This window comes from Geotrypetes seraphini, chromosome 2 (genome assembly GCF_902459505.1).
Source record: "Geotrypetes seraphini chromosome 2, aGeoSer1.1, whole genome shotgun sequence".
Classification (NCBI taxonomy): Eukaryota; Metazoa; Chordata; class Amphibia; order Gymnophiona; family Dermophiidae; genus Geotrypetes; species Geotrypetes seraphini.
Window position 1 is genome coordinate 512,306,612 of NC_047085.1, and position 26,010 is coordinate 512,332,621.

The 26,010-nt window shown below is 46.1% G+C and overlaps 1 protein-coding gene across 1 annotated transcript; it reads right to left on the reverse strand.

The window, feature by feature from the left end:
• Positions 1-1,787: 1,787 nt before the first annotated feature.
• LOC117354990 (oocyte zinc finger protein XlCOF6-like) lies at positions 1,788-20,611 on the reverse strand. Its single transcript, XM_033932947.1, has 4 exons — positions 20,257-20,611; positions 5,408-5,586; positions 3,273-4,981; positions 1,788-3,188 (listed from the first exon to the last, which is right to left on the reverse strand). The coding sequence occupies exons 1-4, from the start codon at positions 20,609-20,611 to the stop codon at positions 2,993-2,995; spliced, it is 2,439 nt and encodes an 812-aa protein (XP_033788838.1). The 3' UTR covers positions 1,788-2,992.
• Positions 20,612-26,010: the final 5,399 nt, after the last annotated feature.

A 26,010-nucleotide genomic window follows, 5' to 3' on the forward strand; every position in this document is an offset into this window, starting at 1 on the left:
GGGGGGTGCCAAAAAATGATGGGCCCCGGATGTTACATATGCTAGGTACGCCACTGTATGTAAAGATACCAGAAAGCTGGCGTAGCAAAAACTTCTAAGTTTTGAGTATTTAACCCTCCCACAATCTCACGGGCACTCGTTTCAAGTTTATTGAGATTTTGATTTAAACGCAATATCAAATATTTTCAATGCGTATAACAAAAATAAATTTGGGGAAATAAATAAAACCATTTGAACCAGTGTTCCCGCTAAGCTGCGCTGGCGTGCGCTGGCGCACAAAATATTACATCGCAGCGCACACGTTTCTCGTCACAGCGCACGATCGGAAGAGGCGTACGGCAGATGGCAGGGCGGCGAGAGGAGAATCGGGCGAGTTGGCTCATAACTTGCTGGCGCCCGATATTTTTGGCTCACGGTGAAAAAAGTTTGCTCACAACACCCGCCCGCTTAGAGGGAACACTGGTTGGGTGAGACGATAACTGCATGGGTCAATGATTGGCTGAAAGGTAGACTTCAGAGGGTGGTGGTCAACGGTACCCTCTCTGAAACATCGGAAGTGACCAGGGGAGTGCCGCAGGGCTCGGTCCTGGGTCCTCTCCTTTTTAACATATGCGTTTTCTAACTAATCTTCCAAGGCTATGATCATTTTTTCAAACCAACTTTTTATTTTTTTTTTCTCCCCCCCTTTTGTGTTTTTACCCCTTTTATGTTTTTTACTAGACTAAGATAATTGTAACTTTTTCCCCTTCCCCTTTGTGTATCCTGTTTGTCCCTAAATTATATTTATGAAGAAACCTTATTTGTTTTGATTTCGTTTGTCTTTTAAACTAATGTTTTTAAACTTTGTTAAAATTGTTTTAAGATTGATTGTTCCCCCATAAGTTGTTTTAAACTGTGCATCGCTTAGAATATTTTTTTATATAGGCGATTTATCAAATAAACGTGAACTTGAACTTGATAAGGGACTTGACACGAGGACTACAGGGTAAAGTAACATTATTCGCCGATGACGCAAAACTGTGCAACATAGTAAGTGGAAGCTTTTTACAGGATAGTATGACACAGGACCTTCGTACGTTGGAAAACTGGTCCTTGACATGGCAGCTAGGCTTCAATGCTATGAAATGTAAGGTCATGCACCTCGGTAGCAGAAATCCGTGCAGAACTTACACCTTAAATGGAGTAACATTAGCTAGGACCTCAGTAGAACGAGATTTGGGAGTAATCATCAGTGCAGACATGAAGGCTGCCAAACAGGTGGAGAAGGCCACATCCAAGGCAAGGCAAATGACGGGATGTATCAATAGAAGTTTCGTCAGTCGGAAACCAGAAGTCATAATGCCGCTGTACAGAACCATGGTGAGACCTCATCTGGAATACTGTGTGCAATTCTGGAGGCCACATTACCGTAAAGACGTGCTTAGAGTCGAGTCGGTTCAGCAGATGGCCACTAGGATGATCTTGGGGTTCAAGGGTCTCTCGTACGAAGAGAGACTGAGCAGACTGCGGCTCTACACTCTAGAGGAACGAAGGGAGAGGGGGGACATTTAAATTCATCACAGGACATGTCGAGGTGGAAGATGACATCCTCTTCCCCAAAGGACCCTCGACCACAAGAGGTCATCCGCTTAAACTTAGAGGGGGGAAATTTAGTAGTGACACCAGGAAGTATTTTTTCACAGAGAGGGTGGTAGACCACTGGAATAAGCTTCCGGTGCAGGTGATCGAGGCCACCAGCGTGCTCAACTTTAAGAGTAAATGGGACTTTTACGTGGGATCCCTACGTAGGACGAGTCACTAGCATCTAGACTTATTGGGGTGGGCAGACTTGATGGGCTATAGCCCTTTTCTGCCGTCATCTTTCTATGTTTGTAGTCAAAGATTGAGAGTACCAAGGCTGTTATTACATTGGATATCGCTTGATGAGTGAGATAAGGTAAGTCTTCTAAAGCAGTAGAGCTTGCCATAAGCATTTTTACATTTACAAACTCTCTTTGGATTGGCAAAGTATTTGTACATTTCCAAATGTTAAGATCCTCCGTACTGGTAGGAATCTGATCTATTGGTGGAGATAGCCCAAAAGACGATTCTCCTGCCCAAGGCAGTAGCTTAAGAAACCTCTGATGATGTCACTCTTGGATTCCATTGAATGCACCATTCAGAGAGCTTCTAGCTGGGGCTCATGCACTGTAACTCTTCCAGAAGGTGCTGGAAACTCAAAGACTGAGCTTCCAACTGCCTTCTGCATGCTGTTTACTGTTTAAACACAGTGCATATCAAATTTCACCTTTCATCCCCTTTACACAGGCAGCCCTGAGCAGGATGCATATGCAGTGATGATATTCAAACCGCCTTTAACTCAAAGGCAGCCCTAGAATAGGGACTGCTAATATTCTGCGTCTAGGCTGGGGAGATTCATGCACTAAAATTCACATCTCCTGGGGCATGGATTTCCCCCCAGGCTACATCAGAGAAAATCATTTGGGATGTCCTCATCCAATGCTCCAACCTCTATCAGGAAAGCAAAACCTCTTAAGAGCTATCGGAACGGGCAAATAAATGCTGAAAAGCATGCATGCGGCGCAATGGGTGGCCAGTCCAAACCACCACATGATGAGCCCAACAGATAAAACTGAAATTCAAATGGCAAAATCTTCCAACTAAATACACGCTCTCTGACATAATTTCACAGACGCTGTGTCCCCTGTGTTAGTACATTTTACGGGTGTCTACCGTATCAAACTAATTTAACACATTCTTTGTCGCCCTGATTTAGAAGAAACACCAACAAAGTTAAGGTCAACCCTGTACATTTGTTTCCTGGAATAAACCCCAAATCATAGAACACACACTTTATCAAGATGGTAATACTGTACATTTCATCAGGCAAGGCCTATTCACTAGTTCAAATCTTGTTTTCTCTATAGGTGAACACACCCAGGGCTCCAAAGTTATTTAGAAAAGTGGCAGCTTGTTGCTAACCACTAGCAAATTAAGGATTAGGGTAGCAGCGTGTACATATACATTTGCCAGACACTACAAATGTAGAGGAAGGTGCCAGCGTTGTTGAAAGTTGAGTGAATCTTTTATTACACTCAGTACATGTAAAGGGTTTGTTGCCTGTGTGGATTCTCTCATGAATTTTTAGATCTGAAAACCAAGTTAAGCTTTTATTACACTCAGTACATGTAAATGGTTTCTTCCCTATGTGGATCATTTTCTGTCTTTTTAGAGCTGAAAGCTCAGTGAAGATTTTATTACACTCAATTCATGTAAATGGTTTGTGCCCTGTGTGGATCCTCTTGTGACTTTTCAGATGTGAAAGCTGAGCGAAGCTTTTATTACACTCTGTACATGTGTATGGTTTGTGCCCTGTGTGGATCATTTTGTGTGTTTTTAGATTTGAAAGCTGAGTGAAGCATTTATTACACTCTGTACATGCGTATGGTTTGTGCCCTGTGTGGATCCTCTCGTGAATTTTTAGATCTGAAAGCCGAAGGAAGCTTTTCTTACACTCAGTACATGCATATGGTTTGTGCCCTGTGTGGATCGTCTCGTGAATTTTTAGATCTGAAAGCTGAGTGAAGCTTTTTTTACACTCAGTACATGCATATGGTTTGTGCCCTGTGTGGATCCTCTCGTGACTTTTTAGATTTGAAAGCCAAGTGAAGCTTTTCTTACACTCAATACATGTAAATGGTTTGTGCCCTGTGTGGATCATTTTGTGTGTTTTTAGATTTGAAAGCCGAGTGAAACTTTTATTACACTCAGTACATGTATATGGTTTGTGCCCTGTGTGGATCCTCTCGTGAATTTTTAGATCTGAAAGCTGAGTGAAGCTTTTTTTACACTCAGTACATGCATATGGTTTGTGCCCTGTGTGGATCCTCTCGTGAATTTTTAGATTTGAAAGCCAAGTGAAGCTTTTCTTACACTCAATACATGTAAATGGTTTGTGCCCTGTGTGGATCATTTTGTGTGTTTTTAGATTTGAAAGCCGAGTGAAACTTTTATTACACTCAGTACATGTATATGGTTTGTGCCCTGTGTGGATCCTCTCGTGAATTTTTAGATCTGAAAGCCGAGGGAAGCTTTTTTTACACTCAGTACATGCATATGGTTTGTGCCCTGTGTGGATCCTCTCGTGAATTTTTAGATCTGAAAGCTGAGTGAAGCTTTTTTTACACTCAGTACATGCATATGGTTTGTGCCCTGTGTGGATCCTCTCGTGAATTTTTAGATTTGAAAGCCAAGTGAAGCTTTTCTTACACTCAATACATGTAAATGGTTTGTGCCCTGTGTGGATCATTTTGTGTGTTTTTAGATTTGAAAGCCGAGTGAAACTTTTATTACACTCAGTACATGTATATGGTTTGTGCCCTGTGTGGATCCTCTCGTGAATTTTTAGATCTGAAAGCCGAGGGAAGCTTTTCTTGCACTCAGTACATGTATATGGTTTGTGCCCTGTGTGGATCATCTCGTGAATTTTTAGATGTGAAGGCTTAGCAAAGCTTTTCTTACACTCAGTACATATATATGGTTTGTGTCCTGTGTGGATCATCTCGTGAATTTTTAGATCTGAAAGCCGAGTGAAGCTTTTATTACACTCAGTACATGTATATGGTTTGTGTCCTGTGTGGATCCTCTCGTGAATTTTTAGATCTGAAAGCTGAGTGAAGCTTTTCTTACACTCAGTACATGCATATGGTTTGTGTCCTGTGTGGATCCTCTCGTGAATTTTTAGATCTGAAAGCCGAGGGAAGCTTTTCTTACACTCAGTACATGCATATGGTTTGTGTCCTGTGTGGATCATCTCGTGAATTTTTAGATGTGAAAGCTGAGTGAAACTTTTCTTACACTCAGTACATGTATATGGTTTGTGCCCTGTGTGGATCCTCTCGTGAATTTTTAGATTTGAAAGCCAAGTGAAGCTTTTCTTACATTCAGTACATGTAAATGGTTTGTGCCCTGTGTGGATCATTTCGTGTCTTTTTAGATGTGAAAGCCAAGAAAACCTTTTCTTACACTCAGTACATGTATATGGTTTGTGTCCTGTGTGGATCCTCTCGTGTCTTTTTAGATGTGAAAGCCAAGAAAACCTTTTCTTACACTCAGTACATGTATATTGTTTTTCTCCTGTGTGGATCATTTTTAGATGTGAAAGTTGAGTGAAGCTTTTATTACACTCGGTAGAGGTAGATGGTTTCACATTTTCATGATCTCTTTTGTGTAGATGAAGTTTTTTTTTGTGGGTTTTTCCTTTCCTCTTACCATGGTGGAATTTAGAAGTAATTTTATCACTATTTTTAATTTGGAAGGATCCCTCGGCTAGGTGTCTCTGGTCCTCAGGGATGTAATTCAGATCCCTGTCATTTCTCTCACACTTCCTGACTCCATCCCTTGAGACCTCTGTAGGGTCTCTCTCTTTCTTTGATTTCTGCTTATAATTCTTTGTATTAATCTTCTCAGTTCCCTGGGAAATATTCTCACAGACATTTTCTGACTGTGTTTGGATTTGTTCCATTTCAACTGGTTCTTCTCCTTGATTCTTTTCTCTCTTCCATTTGTGCTGGATCTGATGATCTGCTGGATAAAAACAGAAGGTATTTCTCATGAGTTAGAAAACAGCAGTGGTTTCTAAGATACTAGTGAAATCTGTGTATAATGAGAAAAGAGAGGTTATGTTGCACCAGGACTTTCATGTGTGTGTGGCTTGAGAATTGGTCAGTTTCCTATTTGCAAAGCATTTTCTCAAGCATTTATCTCGAGACAGTGCCAGTTTGTGAGCTGTTTCTTGGAATTGGCAGGGTGGAGAGTTAAGGGAGTCAATTCTCTCAAGGGTGCTAAAAGTGTGTAATCTACCAGCTGCCTTCCCTGCTTCATCAGCTGAGCTTGGGCGTGGGACCTTGCTGCTGGACTTTAAAAAGCAGTGGATGGCCAATTTAAGGATTACTCAGGATGATACATTTTGGAAACTATTTTGAAAAACTGCATGTTTGGAAAGAACTCTAAGTTTTTGCCGTTTGATGTGGATTTCTACCGCAAAGATCTAGATATTCTTTCTCCTGAATCACTTTTCTAAATCTAGATTCAAAAGCTCAGTTAATTGGGAGGTTTGTGTGTCGCAACTGAAGTAGCTTTTGTAGTTGACTGAACTAGGTATCTATATCTTCAAACCTGTTTACCGTGTTAGGTATAAATTCTAAGTTCTTTATAATATTTTAACAATGGGTTAGCTAATTAAGAGAATCTTACTTTTTTTATTTTTATATCTGATCTGTTTTAGAAGCAGGTTTTTAGGAGTATCAGCTATGCAAGATCCGACCAACTTTATCTCCAGTCACACACACTTTATAATGGTTCTGAATTAGGTCCATTTCCAAATCAAGTGCTAATTTCTTCATGTCATCAGTCTAGACCAGTGTTCTTCAATCCTTTTACACCCGTGGACCGGCAGAAATGAAAGAATTATTTTGTGAACCGGCAAACTATTAAGACTGAAATTTAAAAACCCCATTTCCGCCCCATCTCCGTGAGCTCGGTCCCCAAAAACCAACTGATCCCATCTGCACAAGCCGCAGTTATGATTTTATATTGAACGTATTTTATTAAAGTATAAAAAGAAACAATATTCTGAACAATTGTGATTTTATAAATACAAATATACGGAGCACGGACCAACAAAACCCCTGTCTCCCCTCCCCTTCACATATATCCCCTCTACTATCAAGAAAACTGAACAAGCCAAGTTATTATAGAATGCTACACAGAAATATCTTGCTAACAGTATACTGAAGTCACACAAGACAGGAATAGTGTTAGAGAGAGCCGTAAGCCAGCTGGAAGCTAAAGAAGCAGTGCCTGGGCTTTGCAGTCCCCAATTATGTCTCTAGAAGGTTCTCCCCTCTCTCCCACACTTTTCAACCTATTCATAGCTTCCCTAGGCACCACCCTGGATGCCCTAAATATTACTTCTTTCAGCTATGCGGACGACATAACCATGCTCCTCCCATTCAACATAAACAACCCAATCTCCTCAGGACGCCTGAAAACTACATTGGAAACAGTGGAAAAATGGATGATAGATCACAAGTTGAAGCTGAACTCTGATAAAACTAAATTCTTACTACTAGAGAAGGACAAAAAACCATCCCTAACAGAACTGGAAGTAAACTCAATCAAGTACCCTATACAGAGCGCCCTCAAAATCCTAGGTATACATTTAGACAGACGCTGCACAATGCAAACACAAATCCAAAAAATCACCCAAAAAGCATTCTTCACAATGCAAAATCTAAGAAAAATCAGAAAATTCTTTAACAAAGAGCAATTCAGGATCATTGTCCAATCCCTTGTGCTAAGTATTGTCGACTATTGCAACAGCCTCTACTTACCTTGCCCGACCAACACAATAAAAAAACTACAGACCATCCAGAACACAGCCCTCAGACTCATATACTCACTCAGCAAACACGACCACATTACCAATACATACCTTGAATCCCACTGGCTACCAATAAAAGCAAGAACACAATTCAAACTCTACTGTCTCATTTTCAAAGTAACCCACGGCACGGCACCCAGTTACCTAAATAACCGTTTTCACCACTACCTCCCACCAAGAAGAAGGAGAACACAGAACCTTTTCACCTACCCACCACTCAATGGTACTCGTCGTAAGAAACTTTACGACAACCTCCTGGGGACACAGGCAGCTAAAATAGACTCTGACATCTCAAAATTACTGACCAAAACAACAGACATAAAAGAGTTCCGCAAAGAAATAAAAACATTACTGTTCAAAAAATATCTCCCATCACTCTAACCACCACCCAATGAGCTCCCAATCAACGACTTCGGAAATACCCACCTATATTATCTTTTTATCTGTGATCTAGAATGTACTGTAATTCTTCTACACTACACCCGATTTAACCGATCGAGTTGACATGTATTACCTCTGTAAAATGCATTATCTTCTGTTATATGTATTATCTTCTGTAATAAGTATTATCTTCTGTGAAATTGTAGTATCATAACTAATTACTGTTCCTGTAACTTACTCTTATCCTGAAATGTAACTTTACTGGAATGTCCCAGATAATTTCTATATTGTAATCCGCCTAGAACCGCAAGGCACAGGCGGAATAGAAATCCCTAATGTAATGTAATGTAATATAGTTCAAATCTGATATATTCTAATGACAAAATAGAAATAAAATTATTTTTTTCTACCTTTTGTTGTCTCTGGTTTCTGCTTTCATCTTCTTTTCACTATTTTCCTTCCAGCATCTGCCGTGTCTCTTCAATCCAGCATCTGCCCGTTCCATCCACTGTCTGCCCTCTCCCCCTTACATATGTATCTGACTTCTTTCTATGCACCTCTCCCCTGTCCATCCAGCCTGTGCCTCCTCTCTCCTTTTTACATCATTCATTCCATCTTCACTGCTTTCTTCATTTTTATCTCTCCTACACCAGATCTAGCATCTTTATCCCTTTCTTATTTCTCTGCTGACCCCCTTTCCAGCATTAATCTCTCTCTACTTTCTCATTCCTCTCTCTCCCCTTTCCCTCATCTGATCTCTCCATTCCACCCTGATCCCCTTCCCCTCCTGTAATCTCCCTGCCAGCTGTTTCCTTCCTTTTTTCCTTCTCCCTTCCCTCCTCCCCTTATCCAACATTAACTCTCTTCCCATCCCTTTTCCTCCTCCCCTCCCAGCAGCATCTCTCCTTCTACCTCCCTCCAGGTCCAGTAGCAATTCTCCCTTTATCCAGCAGCTTCCCAGCCTCCTACAGTGGCTTCCTCCCCTTCCAACAGTTCTCAGTACTTGCCTGCAGCAGTGATTTACTTAGGCAGCCTTGGGTCCATTGCTGCCTCTGAGGAAAGAGGAAATTGCCAGTGAATCACTGCCCTGGCAAGTAGGAGAGCTGCTGGGAGGGGAGACAGCCACTGTCGAAGGCTTCCCAGGATCTTGCTCCCACACACGCTGACCATCTCCCTTGTACCTGCAGCTCTCTCCCTTCCACTTGCACCTTCCCCGCGGCCCTCTTCAGCAACTCGACAGGGGTGGCAATCAAGACAGGCTGCCGACGTCGGGACCTTCACTCTCTGAGTCCCGCCTATTTTGTTTCAACTTCCTGTTTCCGAACAGGCGAGACTCACAGAGGGAAGGCTCCCATGTCGGCAGCCTGTCTTGATCGCCCGAGGCTGGGAGAAACAGCAGTCAGCAGGAACCGCCATCGGCAGGAAATTTAACTGCCGACTCAATCTCGCCGGCCCTGCGCAGACCAGCAGAAATTTTCTGCGGACCGATACTAGTCCGCGGACTGGCGGTTGAAAAACAATGGTCTAGACCTACTTATAGAAGACAGCAATGTTTAAAAGGGAACACAACCAAAACCAAAGAACTTGTGGAGAGTTGATGTCCAAGATGAAGGCTTGATTAAAACTGATCAATAATCCACAAGGGAAAAGAAGAGGATTCGGAGGTCACATATTATTCAACAAAGGTTTGGGCTTTTCTTAGTCAAGCTCCCAGGAGCCTCCTCTTTTTAACAGTCTCTCTCCCAATTCCACAATTTTCCAGGTCTCCTATCAACCCCTAACTAGGGAAGTTTCTTGTGGAAGCCTCTTCCTCAGAACATCCTCTTTCACAGGGACCTCTGAATGATTCTTTGTGGCACATAAATACCTCTCTGCCCGAGTCTCACCCCCTGACTCAGTAGGGATGCCTTGTTAAGGTGGCATCGCACTGAGCTGTAGAGCTCAGTGCATTCTGGGACATGTAGTCTGCTCAGTTCTGGGATAGCGGCCCATGCTGTATTGAGGCGGAATGGTAGCATTAGTGAAAGAGAATCCCTTACTGCAGGCTCTCTCAAACTTTCTTGAGCTAGGGCACACTAAAGGTAGTGGCCACGGCTTGAGGCACCCAGAAGTGCACAAACATCACCATGACGACATCACACATGTGTGCGACATCCCGCCAACATCTGCGCATGTTCAGAGGCCCTCCAGTTAGGCCCTGAGATGCCAGTAGGAGGTGCCAGCAGGGAAGAGGGCCAGAGAGGAGAGGCCCTTGTGCCAGCTGATTGCCAATCACAGTGTTTCTCAACTACTTCAAGCCAAGTACCCCCTAAGTCTAACAAATATCAACTGAGTAGCCCAACCACAGACCTCCCTAGGCACACCCAAGCTCTGCCCCAGATCCCATCCCCTTTACTAATTGTAATGCAATTTTTTCTTTTTTTTTAAATAAAAGCTTTTTATTTATGAAAGAAAGACAAAAAGACATCAGCAAATACACACCAAACCAAAAAAGAGTACCAAAAGTACAACCAGTATAGAATAACAGGAGCAAGACCCCAGACCTATACAAGCGAATAGCAACAAATCCCCACTGAAAACAGAACCCCCCCCCCACCCCTCCCCCTCCGGTGACAGACCACATGACCCAAACCACTTACTAAAAAAGAGAAAAATCACCCAACACAGAAATAAGAAAAAAGAAAGGGAGACAAAAGAGCAATCAATCCCCAACCAGTGTCACAAACACCAGAATCCCAAATAGAACACCCCACACCAACCTCAATATGGGACCTTACATAGAACACGCCCTGAAGCAGCACCAAATAAAGGCATAACCATGCTGTTTACCATGTTGCAAAGCCGTAAGCTGGTAAAGAAACATAGAAACATAGAAAGTGACGGCAGATAAGGGCCAAGGCCCATCAAGTCTGCCCACATCAATGACCCTCCCCTACCTCCCTTTGCGAAGAGATCCCACCTTTCGATCCCATTTAGCTTTAAAATCAGGCACACTGCTGGCCTCAATCACCTGCATCGGAAGACCATTCCATCGATCCACCACCCTCTCGGTGAAGAAGTATTTCCTGGTGTCGCCATGTAATGTCCCTCCCCTGATTTTCCATGGATGCCCTCGTGTTGACGTGGGTTCCTTGAAGAAGATATCCTCCCCCACCTCGATACGGCGCGTGAGGTACTTGAATGTCTCGATCATGTCCCCCCTCTCCCTGCGTTCCTCAAGGGAGTAGAGCTGCAGTTTATTCAGCCGTTCCTCAAAGAAGCTGCCATTTCAGTAAGCGCCGCTCCACTAGATGCCAAGAGAGGGGCTGTACCTGATTCCAGGCAGAGGCTAGAACCAGCCGGGCTGCAGTGAAAGCCAACTTGCAAAACAAAGAGTCTCCCCAGTCAAAGTCAAGTTGATGCCAGAATAAGAGCGCATGGAACCAGTGCAGTGTTCTCCCCAGGGCCTTTCAGCCGGATGCTCCGCCCAGCTAATTTAGATGAGCACCCGGCTGTAATCTCGATCGCAATCCTGCTGCTGCTGCCGTCTTCTGCTCATCATTTTTAAAAAAACCTTCTCACCGGCTTGGAGATTTACCGGGCTGACTCGGCACAGCCTGAATCGCAGGAGCCTGACTTTTTTTTTTTTTAGTATTTAATGCCAGCAAGCGACTTGAACCCATGCTCCAGGGCTCTAACATGTGCGTGCCGCTTCTCTCCGAAACTGGAAGTCAAGTCCTGAGGGGGAAGAGAAGGGAAGTCTGCATGCAAATGCCCCGGAGCATGGGTTCGCTATAGGAGACAGGTCAGCTTACAACTTGCTCTTGCTTGCTTCGGGCTTTCCTCGCTGCCGGGTTCTGCCTACTTTCTGTTTCCGTGAAGGCAGGACCAGGCAACGAGGAAGGCTCGAAGCAAGCAAGAGCAGCGAGTAGTAAGCTTCCCTCCGTTGCTGACATATGGAAGATAGATCAGCGATGGAAGGAAGCTTACAACTTGCCTTAGTCCAGCCCTGCACAACATGCGGCCCAAAACGGATCTCACTGCCAATATGGCTCTCACTCCGCTCTCCTTTGAAGATCAGCTCAGGAGGCAAGATTTAGCCCGAGATCAGACGAAGATCTCCAAAGGGACCTAACGACACTGGAGGAGTGGGCCAAAAAATGGCAAATGAGCTTTAACATAGGGAAATGCAAGGTCATGCATGTAGGGAAAAAGATGTTCAACTACAAAATGGGGGGATCACCGCTAGGGGTAAGTAACCTTGAAAGAGACCTGGGAGTGATGGTAGACACAACATTGAAGGCATCGGCACAGTGCGCCACAGCCTCAAGGAAAGCAAACAAAATGTTGGGTATCATTAAGAAGGGTATCACGACCAGGACAAACGAAGTCGTCCTGCCACTGTATCGTGCAATGTTGCGCCCGCATCTGGAGTACTGTGTCCAGTACTGGTCGCCGTACCTCAAGAAGGACATGGCAGTACTTGAGGGAGTCCAGAGAAAAGCAACTAAACTGATAAAGGGTATGGAAAATCTCTCATATACTGACAGACTAAAAAAGCTGGGGCTGTTCTCCCTGGTAAAGCGGAGACTTAGAGGAGACATGATAGAAACCTTCAAGATCCTGAAGGGCATTGAAAAGGTAGACAGGGACAGATTTTTCAGATTATGGGGAATCACAAGTACAAGGGGGCTCTCGGAGAAATTAAAAGGGGACAGGTTTAGAACAAATGCCAGGAAGTTCTTTTTCACCCAGAGGGTAGTGGATACATGGAACGTGCTTCCGGAGGCTGTGATAGGCCGGAGCACGATACATAAGAACATAAGAACATAAGCAGTGCCTCCGCCGGGTCAGACCATAGGTCCATCCTGCCCAGCAGTCCGCTCCCGCGGCGGCCCAAACAGGTCACGACCTGTCCAAATCACCAGAAGGGGCCCCCATGCCACCTTGGTTTCCTATTGAGTCCTATCTTCCCATCAAAGTCCTAGCCCTCCGGTCTTGCACATGCACGACCTGGTCGGGTTTCTATACTTATTTTCTGGTTAGCTTTCTCAGTATCCCACGATCCCTTTATCCCTCAGGAATCCGTCCAGTCTCTGTTTGAATCCTTGTATCGTACTCTGCCCAATCACGTCCTCCGGTAGCGCATTCCAAGTGTCCACGACCCTTTGGGTGAAAAAAAACTTCCTTGCATTCGTTTTGAACCTATCTCCCTTCAGTTTCTCTGAATGCCCCCTCGTACCTGTTGTCCCCTTCAGCCTGAAGAATCTGTCCCTATCCAAAGAAGGTTTGGATAGATTCCTAGAGGATAAAGGGATTGAGGGGTACAGATAGGAGTAGAGGTAGATCATAAGGATAGTCAGGGACCACTGCTCAGGCAATAGGCCTGATGGGAGCGGACCGCTGGGCGAGATGGACCTCTGGTCTGCCTCAGCGGAGGCATCTTCTTATGTTCTTATGAACATTAAAGGGCATTTGAAGGCATCTGAGCAGATTGAGGAGAACATGTCCTATTTTACCATGCCTAAAAATACCACCTTGTCTAATGTAATCTCTGATCAGATCCTTAAGAGTGATGCAACTATGTATGCTGGATAGTCTCCTCCAGTAAACAGAGCTTTAAAGCCTGCAGCCATACAGAACCAGGTGGTCAAAGGGCTCCGAAGTGTAGTATTCCCAAGGGATCTGTCTCACAAGTTTCTGCTGCTGGCAGATGTAAACACAGCACAAGAAATAGATACTTGTGGCATTCTGTGTGGAAAGCTGATGCATAATGAATTTACTATTACCCATTTAATAGTGCCAAAGCAGTCTGCTGGACCAGACTACAGTACAGTGATAAGGAGAATGTGGAAGAATTATTTAGTGTTCAAGATCAACATGATCTCCTCACAGAAGAAAGACGGAGAGAAAGAGAGAGGCCTGGACCAAAGGGGAAAGACAGGAGGCAGATACTGGAGAGGGGGGAGAGAAGGGAAGGAGAAAGAGATGTCAGACCATGGGGTGGAGTGGGAAGGAAGGAAGGAAAGGAGAAGAGAGAGATGCCAGAGCATAGGGGAGGGGTGGAGACAAAAAATGGAGAGGGGTTGAAGCTGAAATAAATTATGTACAAAGGAGAGAAAGGGCACAGGATATAGAGTTTATTGAAGGGACATAGAAAGAGGGAAGATACCATATGGAACAGAGAGAGAGGGCAGACACTGGATGGAAAAGGCAGAAAGGGTGGACAGTGGTGCAAGGGGCAGAGATAGGGTGGACAGTAGATGGAAGGGGTAGAGAGAGGGTAGTGCTGGGTGGAAGGGGCAAAGAGAGAGGACAGATGTTGCATGGAAGGGAGCAAGGACAAATGCTGAATAGAAAGAACAGAGTGAAGAGAAGATGACTAAAGCAGAAACGACAAAAGGTAGAAAAAAAAATATTTTTGTTGCTTTACGTAGAATCAAGTAGTATTGTAACTGTATTGATTAAAATTTATCAATAGGAAATGGAAATAAGGCAATTTTGGGGGGGAATAAACCCCTTTCCTCAGGTCAGGACAGGATACCATAACAGCTGTATACTGTACTGTCTTGAAGAAAGATTTGGCCTCTGAAAGCTAATTGAAAAATGGATTAGTCCAATAAAATGGTATTTTCATATTTCTCATTATTTTATTTCTATTTGTTAATTTGTAAAGTGGTGACTGTTATGTAGAAGTTTTTTTCAAATTTACATCTACTGTCTTTATATTTTGCACAGTATTAGGGGACGTGTCACTGTTTCTGTGGTGTTGCATTGTATGCAGAGTCTGGTTTCTTGGTTCAGTTTAACTTTTGTCTACATATTTCTATTTTTAGTTTGTGATTATTCCATATTGGGCGAGGGTGTATCTGTGTTCTGTGTGTATGAAAAGAACATGGCTTTCTGTTAGCATCGACTACAGGATCAATTGACTGTGTAGGGTCTGGCTTGTTTAGTTTTACAATGCATGTGTTCTAGTGCTCACTGCAGTGTTTAAGATGCTGCCTTTTCCTAGGTGCTCCCTTGTTGTGTGACTCATGGATTATTACTAAAAATATCTTTTTTTATATAGAGGAGGGGGTTGTTAAAAAATGATTAGCACTGGCTGTCATATATACTAGGTATGCCACTGGATTTAATGACCCTATTCTAACTTTACTGTTGACGTAGGTGTTGTCCCCCCAACACACAGACACACACATTATAAAGAATTAAATTAAAGTTGTATTATCATCAAGCAGCTTTCAAATGACATTATAAGCAAATAAAAATAAAATATTTTAATACATTGCTAATTAGTACCTGCATCTTTACCTATACTGTTTTGCCCTAGCTCTTACTTTGCACTATAGCAAAATAAAAAAGAAGCAGATAAAGATCAATCACATAGGTGCCCTTCAAGGCTCAGTAACACATCTCCATAAATTATGTGGAAGAGGTCTGGAAGTGGGGATAGCATCTATTTCATATCCTCAGTGAGACCTCAGGAAGGAACCTAGTGATCAAAACATTATTAGAGGTGTTGTACAGCCATTTCTTGTATGACTGGATGAGCTATATTTATCTTTTTTTTTTTTTAGTTGTTTAAATTCATGCAGAAATAAATGGTTAGATTGAACCTAATGACTTCATTAACGCATTTCCCTTTTTTAAACCTCTATACTATTTGAAAGAGGGTGAATATCTAATTATTAACTTCTAGAATTGGATACTTCTTAAATTTATTAAAAATATTCTGGCACAAGTGTGAAACCTTAAAAAAGGAAGTCATATCGAGCATTGGAAAATAATAATAATTAACTAATAAAAATAGTATACATTTAATTTTCTCCACTACCAAATTTCACCGCCCTGCCCCATCCAGCTACTTTTTCATGCCACCCAGCTGGAAAACATTTCTGGGGAGAACACTGCGGTGTACTCAAAATCCGAGAAATTTGAGTAAAGATCTCAGCCCAAAAGTCCCGCACCCTCCCACACGCCCACCACATGTGGAAATAAGTACCCACTTCTCCACAGCCCCTCCAGCAGAGACCCCTCCCATCCCTTCGCCACCTAGCCAACACCTGAGGAGTATAGTACCACCGAAAAAGGATCTTATACCCATTTTCAACCAAGAAGGCCGCTAAGCCCGCAAGGGACACCTCCCTCCAAATAGCTTCCCAAGTTTCCAGAGATATAGCGGACTCCCAATTCCCCTCCCAAGCTGACATATAAGGTAGGGGAGCAGCCCCCCCGAACATTAAGACATCTGTACAGAGCTGACAAAGTACCCTTCCGAAGCACCGGGCCTAACAACAACTCAAAGGGCGTCTTACCATCCCTCAAATCTCTCACAAGTCTCGAGGTCTGAAAGTAATGAATAACTTGCAAATACGGAAAGAAGTCTCTAGAAGGGAGATCGTAGCTAGTCTGAAGCTCCTCAAAGGACCTAATGCGAGACCGAACCAAATCCCACAACTGTCCCACACATACCAGTCCCCGGGTCTCCCAATGTGCAAACTCCCCGCCTTGCCGACCAGGAGCGAACGCAGGATTATGGCGCAACGGGGTATACCAAGAGTGGCGCCTACCCAACAACAACCCCCTCCGAACCATGTTCCAAACCCTCAAAGAAGTGTCCACGGATGTCAAACCGCCCTCCATCCAAACCCTCCCAGGCAACCAGGGACGATGTAACAACGGAACCCCAGCCGACAAACCCTGCTCAAGCACTACCCACGGTTTCGGGTCCTGTGTCTGCCATTCCAAAAGAGCACACAATTGAGCAGCCTGATAATATTTAAACACATTAGGGACTGCCAGACCCCCCTCACTCCGACCCAGAGAGAGAACCATCCTACTCACCCGTGGCCTTCGCCCCGCCCAAACAAAATGAAAATGAAGGCGAGGCAGCACCATCATTTTCACTATCTCCACCCTACCCAACCAAGAGAAACACAGCCTCCACCAGGCATCCAAATCCATCCGAATGCGACGAAACAGCGTGGGGTAATTAAGGTCATAAATATCAGTATTTGGCCCAGCGGGCCAAAATAAACCCTCAGATATCGCAAGGAATGCTTCTACCCACCGAAAGGAGAAGCGGCTCTGGAGAAAGTCCACCCTAACAGGAGACAAATTAACATTAAGCAACTCAGATTTGCTAACATTAACGTAAAACCCCGACACCACCCTGAAGGCATCCAACTCACGCAGAATAGCTGGTAGGGAGACCTCAGGATCTTTAACCGTAAAGAGAATATCATCCTCAAAAAGGGTCAATTTATAATCACCCCCCGGTACAGAAACCCACCTGATGTCTCTATTGGCCCGCACCCTCTGTGCTAAAAGTTCCACTGTCAAAGCTAAAAGAAGAGGAGAGAGAGGGCACCCCTGGCGCGTACCCCGCGCCAATGAAAAAGTATCGGAATAGCCTCCATTCACCTTAATGCAACCAACAGGATCGGAGTACAGAATACGAATCCATTCCCGCATACGCGGACCCAAGCCAACAGACTCTAAAACTTGGAACAGAAAAGCCAGGAGACCCTATCAAAGGCCTTCTCAGCATCAATAGACAAGAATACCGTCTCCCGTGCCCGTCTCCTAGCCTGTTCGAGCAGATCATAAACCCGCCGAACATTATCACCCACCGGCCGACCTACCACAAATCCCGACTGGTCAGGATGTATCAACCAGGGAATCCAACTCATCAAACGATCTGCTAAAATCCACGTGAAAATCTTAGTAGCCACCCCCAGCAAAGAAATCGGACGGTAGGAGGCACAATGCACAGGATCTTTCCCGTCCTTCGCTAAAACCGTAACCCCTGTCAATCGTATAAAAAAGGGAAGCATGCAATCTCCGCCCAGGGAATTAAGAAACTGTAGCAGGGGAGGTAACAAAAAGTCCTGAAAGCGTTTATAGTACCTTACGGTGAAACTGTCCAGCCCGGGAGACTTGCCCACCTTCATAGACCACGGAGCCCCACGAGCCTCTATCAAAGTAAGTGGGCGATCCAATCTCCCAACATCCCCCTCTGCAATCCGAGGTAGCGAGGCTGAAGCCAAATAGCTATCTCACTCCTGCGGAGACCCTTCCGCCTCCGGAGTGCAGAGTTGAGAATAAAACTCCACAAAACGCACACGAATATCATCTTTCCCTCCGCAAAATCTCTTCAGAGGCCGCCCGAACAGAAAAAATATGGTTACTCATTTGACGAACCTTCAAACGATGGGCTACCAATCGACTAGCCTTATTAGAGAACTCAAAGTACCGCTGTTGCAAAAGTTGTAAATTAAAACGCAAGCATTCCAACTCCAGAGCCTGAAGATCCATCCTGGCATGCTGCAACCGCTTACCCAACTCCGCATCCTAAGGCTGACGCTTATGCATCCCCTCCAATTGTCCTATCTGATGCAACATCACATTAATCTCCTCCCGACGCCGACAATGTCAGAAGGAGGCCAGTGCAATCAACCGACCCCTCAAGGCAGCCTTCAAACCCTCCCAGACAGCTTCCAAAGAGGTACCACATGTCAAATTCAAATCCAGATACTCACGTAACCACCCCTCAATCTGGGCCACTACTCCGGGATCATCCAACAAACTATCATTAAAGCACCACAATTTCCGTCCCTCACCCCCAAACTGTACCCATCTAGGAGCATGATCCGACCAAGTAACTTGTTCAATCCCCTCCAGCTCCACCCGTCGGAGCAGACCACGCTCCACAAAGATATATTCAATCTTGGAGTAGGAGGCATGCGTTCTAGAGAAATAGGTATAATCCTGTACCAACGGATGCAGCCAACGCCAACCATCTGTAACATTTAAGGAGACAAGAGCCTCACGCAGCAACTTACGATCCCGCCGCCCATAGCACCCAGCTCTCCCCGAATTATCCAGATGAGGTGTCATAGAAAGGTTAAAATCCTCACCAAGTATCAAAGAACCCCCCTTGAACTGTAGAATCCGGGGCACTAACTCCCAAAAGAAGGTACCCTGACCCTAATTAGGGGCATAAATGTTCACCAGAGTATACAAGCTCCCCTCTATCAGAGCCTCCAACATACCTACCCTGTGGATCCCGGGCTACTCGACAAACTTCACATCGCACCCCTTTGCCAATCAGTATCCCCACCCTTCTTAGAAGTACCCATCCGAGAGGCAGAAAAGGACTGGGGAAACCGAGAATCACGAACAAGGTGTTCATGGGATTGTAACAAGTGGGTTTCCTGGACAAAGCAAACTGCAGCCCACAAGTGAAGCAACTCCCAGAAGAAGGCCCTCCGCTTATAAGGTGAGTTGAGACCCCTGATGTTATAAGAGACCAACTTAAGCCCCACCATAGAGGCAAGAAAAAACAGCAACAATAGCCCTCCCCAACAAGAATCCGACCTGGCCCCCCCCCCCACCCCCACAGTGAGATCCTCCAGGCATCTCACAAACATGTAAGGAAGTAAACAGTCCCCATTGCCCATTACTCAAACAACCACAACCATACAACAACCAACCCCATAAGCACACACCCAACACCAAGATCAAACTCCCCCCAAACCATATGCCCACCAACATCAAACCATCCTCCAGCCCACAGCCATGCCACCCCCAAACTCAGTCCCAATACACCCTCTATCCCACTCTCATACACCAACCAGGGGAAACTCTCCCCCATATCCCCAATCAAAAGATCCCAGCTGTCACCAAAATCCCAAACAGAGCATAGGAATCAAGTCCCAAAATATGCGGGTAAAGCATGCTGTCCGTCAGGAAGGGCCATTCAAAGAGGACGCTGCAGCTGAATGGGGGGGGGGGGGGCCCGCCCCACGACCACCTCGACCTCGGGAAGCATGCTCCACTCGCTGCCATCGATAAGAAGCAGGACTCCAGCCCACACTCGGAGCTTCCCCCCTGCACTGGGGAAGGATCATCCGGGACTTCAATCCCCTCCTTTTGCAGTAGAGCACGAGCCTCACGCACTGAAGAAACTTTGGTATGCACACCATTAATAGTGATCACCACTCCAAAGGGGTAGGTTCAACGATAGCGCAAGTTACTGCATTGCAGGGCCCTGGTTACCTCCCGAAAATCACGGCGCTTCAGCAATGTGCTAGCAGCAAGGTTGTGATAGAATTCCAAACGATGACCCTCCCAGGTCACCCATCTCCCAGGCTCTCCATAAGACCTGCTCCTTTAGCACAAAGCTCTGTAGGCACAACACAATGTCCTTAGGCTGATCAGCAACCCGGGGACCCAAGGCCCTATGTGCCCTTTCGATCCCCGTCACCAGGGTCTCATTCTGGAGCAACCAGCAGAGCAATTTGAGTACAGTGGACCGTACATCCTTATATTCTGGCAGATCAGGGAGGTCCCGCACCCGCAAGTTGTTACGCCGGGTGCGATTCTCCAGATCCTCCAGCTTATCAAGCAGAAGTTGATAGTCAGCCGAGACGCTCTCCCGGTCATACTCTCCTCAAAGCTGTCCAGACGTGTCCCCACCACTTCGACCTGCAAGCCCACATCCACCAAATCTGTACGGAGCTCCCGCACTGCCTCCCGTACCTGGACCGCCAAAGCTGAAATCTCCAATTTCACCTCCGATATCCATTGTTGCATATCGGCTTTGGTCAACGGGTCAGGAGGAGAGCGCTCCGGGACCGGCTCCACCAGCATAACAGCCACGGCTGCAATGCTTCTCTCCAAACTCGCAACTCCACTCCCGCTCGACTCCATAACATCAGCGCCATGTGCGCCCCGGCTCGGCACCTGTTCCTTCGTGCGCTGGCCCAATTTGTCACATGGGAGCTTCCTGCGGGTTGCCATGCCGTTCGCTCACCAGTCCAACACCCGTAGCAGGCAGGTAGGACGTGATCCAGCTTAATAACTCAACTAAAAGAAGGGTTTTGCTCAGGGTCGAACGGAGCTCACCGATCAAGCTACCATTTGGATCGGTGACGTCACTTCATCTTCATAATGCTATTTTTTCCATTCATTTTTCATATACACAGCTGTTATAAATTCTCAAAACTGACACATTTCAATCACTATATTGAAAATAAAATCATTTTACCTATCGGCGATCCTCTGCAGGCTGCTGTAATTAGCTTTAAAGGTGAGACCAGGAGGCCAGGGGGGACGCCGAAGGACACTAGAGAGAAAGGGGAAACATGCAGGCCTTCGGCGAATCGGGCAGCACTGGCACTGTACCGCGTAGGGAAGTCAGCTGGCAGGCACCTCTCTTCCTCCTCAGCGTGCCATGGCACACTAGGAATCTCAGGAGGCACACAGTTTGAGATACACTGCCTTACTCTTTCACACCAAGCTATTCTGGTTTCACACTGTCCAACATAACATCCCTAACTCGCTATCTCTACCATCCGGAACCATCCTCAAAGTACACAAATCATCTAAATACTAGGTGTAATACTAGATTCAACGTTTCCTATGCACCATAAATCTCCAGCCTCTGGAAGAAGACACTCCACAGCATGAAGCGACAGATTGCTCAGACCTTTGTTTGAATGTCATGTTGTTATGATGGTAAAATCATTTTATCGTAGCTAGACTACTGCAACTCCTTGTATACAAGCCTAAACTCTGCCAGAGAATTTCACAGGGACAGGTTCCTGTGGCAAACCGCAGTAAGTCTACGGGAACAGGAAAAATTGTTACCGGTTTACCGCAGGAACGAGAGCAAGGCCTTTTACCACCGTGCGGAAGCAGCAAAAATCCTTACTCCCATAGCAACAAAAAAATTGCACCAAGGAACTCAGTAACAGTGATAGCGTTAGAGGCAACACCCCCCACGGGTTAGCATCTCCTCCCCAGCTCACATCTTGTCTACATTACATGAACAAAACAGCTGCACTACAATGAAAATCTTCAAAGATATATGTTCTAAGGCAGTGGTCTCAAATCGTGGCCCACGGGCCACATGCGGTACGCCAGGTACTATTTTGAGGCCCTCGGTATGTTTATGTTAATCACAAAAGTAAAATAAAACAGTTTCTTGATCGTTTGTCTCTTTAGCTATAAATTACAATATTATTATTAAAACTTAGCCAAAAGGAAAGATTTATAAACTATAAAGAGCTTTACCTCATTCAAAGTTGTCATTTCTTTAATAAGACATTAACTATTTTTTTCTGAGGCCCTCCAAGTACCTACAAATCCAAAAATGTGACGCTACAAAGGGTTTGAGTTTGAGACCACTGCTCCAGGCCTTCCTTCTGACGAGCCTCTCCTTGATGTAACTTCCAGTTTCGCGAAATAAAGTTACATCAAAGAGGGGCTCGTCAGCAGAAGGCGGCTTTGTGAACAGGCTTCTGAAGATTTTTCCTCATGGCAGAGTTTCACCTGAAGAAGCCAGCCGCCCTCCACTTCAGCTCCAGCTCTAGAGCCAGCTAGCACCCTGCTCCCACTGGTACTGTGAAAGCGGCAGCGGCCAACCCACCCCCATGGGGTGTAAATTACACTTCTCCCTTCGTATTCGCGGTTTCGATTATTCGCGGTTTTTAGCTTGCTGACTCCCCCACCACCACCACCCCCTCCCCAATTACATCAACTTGCATAGAGAAATTGCTGATTCCAAGCGTTTACAGAGAAAATTGCTGATTCCCAGCACTTAATTCACCATGTTTTGCCGCTCCTTCAGGAACAGGATAGGTCTCCCACCATGTTATTCACGGTTTCACCAAATTCACAATGGTTTTTAATAAAAAAACAGCAAATAACATATGAAAAAGTTATTTGCGGTTTTTCTGTATTCACGGATCTGTTAATTCCCTATCACAGTGAATATGGAGGGAGAAGTGTATATCAAGGAGGGGCTCGTCAGCAGAAGAAAGGCCTCGGAACAGACCTCTGAAGATTTTTCATTGTGGTGCAGCTGGCTCCTTCAGATAATGTAGGCACAAGGGAAGATGGGGAGGAGATGCTGACCCAAGGGGTGGGGTGTTGCTGCTGCTGCTATCATGTATCTGTCGAGGGTGGGTGCTGGTTGGCACTAAAGCTGGAGCTCAAGTGAAGGACGGTGTTGGATCTGGACTGGGGGAGAGAATTTGGACCCATGGGGAGCTGGGGCTGGAGGGAAGTTACAGATAAACAGAAAGCAACCTGGATCTTTCCTTTCCTCCACCTCTTCAGAGCTAAGACTGTGTGGCCCAGAGGTTAAGCCTAGAGAATGACACGGGGAGAAATCTTTCCCCATCTCCACGGAAACTCATTTTCCTGACCTGTCCCCGTGAGTTCTTTTCCTGTCCCTGCCCCATTCCTGCAAACTCCGTCCTCATCTGTATAAGCCTCAAACACTTTAAATTCATAAGTGTTCGTGGCATGTGAGGTTGAGGCAGGGCTTACAGGAATGGGGCAGGGACAGTGAGAAAACTCGCAGGGATGCGATGGGGAAATTGAATTCCTGCGGGGACAGGGACAAAATTGTCCCCATGTCATTCTTTAGTTAAGCCTTCACTTACAGTCCAAGTGATTTATCCTCATCTATAAAGGGGTAGCATCCCCAGCAGTTCCCTACAGAAGGTGCTTATCCCAGTCAGCACAGTTACTTACCATAACAGGTGTTATCCAGGGACAGCAGGCAGATATTCTTAACGCATGGGTGACGTCACCGACGGAGCACCGGTATGGACATTTTTCACTAGAAAGTTCTAGTTGGCCGCACCGCGCATGCGCGAGTGCCTTCCCTCCCGACGGAGGAGTGCGTGGTCCCCAGTTAAGATAAGCCAGCTAAGAAGCCAACCTGGGGAGGAGGGTGGGTCATAAGAATATCTGCCTGCTGTCCCTGGATAACACCTGTTACGGTAAGTAACTGTGCTTTATCCCAGGACAAGCAGGCAGCATATTCTTTACGCATGGGTGACCTCCAAGCTAACAAAGAGGGAGGAGGGATGGTTGGCCATTAGGAAAATAAATTCTGTAGTACAGACTGGCCGAAGTGCCCATCCCGTCTGGAGAATGCATCCAGGCAGTAGTAAATAGTGAACGTGTGAACTGAGGACCAGGTGGCAGCCTTGCAGATTTCCTCAATGGGTGTGGAACGGAGGAAAGCAACAGAAGCAGCCATTGCTCTAACCCTGTGGGCCGTGACAGCACCTTCCAGTGACAGACCGGCCCGAGCATAACAGAACGCGATGCAGGCTGCGAGCCAGTTGGACAGCATCCGTTTAGAGACAGGGCGACCTAGACGGTTAGGATCGAAGGTCAGGAAGAGCTGAGGGGACAAGCGGTGGGCCCTTGTACGATCAAGATAGTAGGCCAGGGCATGCTTGCAATCCAGGGAGTGTAACGCCTGTTCCCCAGGATGTGAATGAGGTTTCGGGAAAAAGATAGGCAACACAATGGACTGGTTGAGGTGAAAAGCTGAGACCACTTTGGGAAGGAACTTAGGGTGGGTACGCAGAACCACTTTGTCATGGTGAAAAACAGTGAACGGTGGATCGGCTACCAGTGCATGCAACTCACTAACCCTCCTGGCAGAGGTGATGGCAATGAGGAAAAGCACATTCCATGTGAGAAGTTTGAGCGAAGTTGTGGCAAGAGGCTCAAAAGGTGGTTTCATGAGGGCTGATAAAACCACATTCAGGTCCCAGACAACAGGAGGAGGTTTCAGAGGTGGTTTGACATTGAAGAGGCCTCTCATGAATCGGGAGACCAGTGGATGAGCCGTGAGAGGTTTCCCGAGGATAGGCTCATGAAACGCAGTGATGGCACTGAGGTGGACTCTGATTGAGGTAGACTTGAGGCCAGCATTGGACAGAGAGAGCAAATAGTCCAGTATCGTTTCCACCTGCAAAGAGGTGGGATCGTGATGACGCTGTAGGCACCAAGAGGAGAACCTAGTCCACTTCTGATGGTAACATTGGAGGGTGGTCGGTTTCCTGGAGGCGTCTAAAATGAGACGGACAGGCTGAGACAGATTTTCTGGGGAGGTCAGCCCGAGAGAAACCAAGCTGTCAGGTGGAGCGAAGACAGATTGGGATGCAGTAGAGACTGACGTTGTTGTGTAAGTAGAGTAGGAAACACAGGAAGAGGAATGGGCTCCCTGGAGCTGAGCTGAAGCAGGAGGGAAAACCAGTGTTGACGAGGCCACCGAGGAGCTATGAGAATCATGGTGGCCCTGTCCCTGCGGAGTTTGGATAACGTCCGCAACATCAGAGGTAGTGGAGGAAAAGCATAGAGGAACCGATCCGTCCAGTCAAGCAGGAATGCATCTGGGGTCAGGCGATGAGGAGAGAAGAGTCTGGAACAGAACTGGGGCAGCTGATGGTTGTGAGGGGCTGCAAAGAGGTCCACCTGCGGAGTGCCCCAGCGAGCAAAAATGGAGTGGAGTGTGGACGGGTCTAGAGTCCACTCTTGAGGTTGAAGGATGCGGCTGAGATTGTTGGCCAGGGAGTTCTGTTCGCCCTGGATATAGACAGCCTTGAGGAAAAGATTGCGGGCTGTGGCCCAGGTCCAGATGCGGAGAGCCTCCTGACAAAGGAGGCGAGAACCGGTGCCGCCTTGCTTGTTTATGTAGTACATGGCGACTTGGTTGTCTGTGCACAGGAGAAGAACCTGAGGACAGAGAAGGTGCTGGAAGGCCTTGAGAGCATAGAACATGGCCCTGAGTTCTAGGAAATTGATGTGATGTAGACGCTCCTGCGGGGTCCAGAGTCCCTGGGTGCGTAGATCTCCCAGGTGAGCTCCCCATGCAAAGGGGGAGGCATCCGTGGTGATGGTCATGGAGTGAGGGGGCAGATGAAAAAGAAGACCCCTGGAAAGATTTGAGGAGTTCAACCACCATTGCAGAGATTGCTGAAGAGACGATGTCACAGAGATGGGATGAGAAAGAAGATCCGTGGTCTGTGACCATTGGTTGGCTAGCGTCCATTGAGGTGTCCTGAGGTGGAGTCGCGCCAGAGGAAGTACATGGACTGTTGAGGCCATGTGGCTGAGGAGGACCATCATCTGTCGGGCCGAAATGGATTGATGAAGGAGGACCTGACGACAGAGGTGGAGCAGTGTCCGTTGACGGTCGGAGGGGAGAAACGCCCTCATTAGTGTGGTGTCGAGAACTGCTCCAATGAACTGAAGTCGCTGTGTGGGAAGCAGATGCGACTTGGGGTAGTTGATCTCGAACCCCAGGAGATGGAGGAGAGAGATGGTGTGATGAGTGGCTTGTAGCACAAGTGGAGACGTAGGTGCTTTCACCAACCAATCGTCCAAGT

Coding starts and splice junctions, on each gene's coding strand:
- LOC117354990 (XM_033932947.1), bottom strand. CDS start 20,611: ATGGCAACCCGCAGGAAGCTCCCATGTGACAAATTGGGCCAGCGCACG. Junction 4,982..5,407: donor AAGAGAGAGACCCTACAGAG/GTCTCAAGGGAT, acceptor AAAAGACACGAA/ATGATCCACACAGGGCACAA. Junction 3,189..3,272: donor ACAGGGCACAAACCATTTAC/ATGAATTGAGTG, acceptor GAAACCATTTAC/ATGTACTGAGTGTAATAAAA.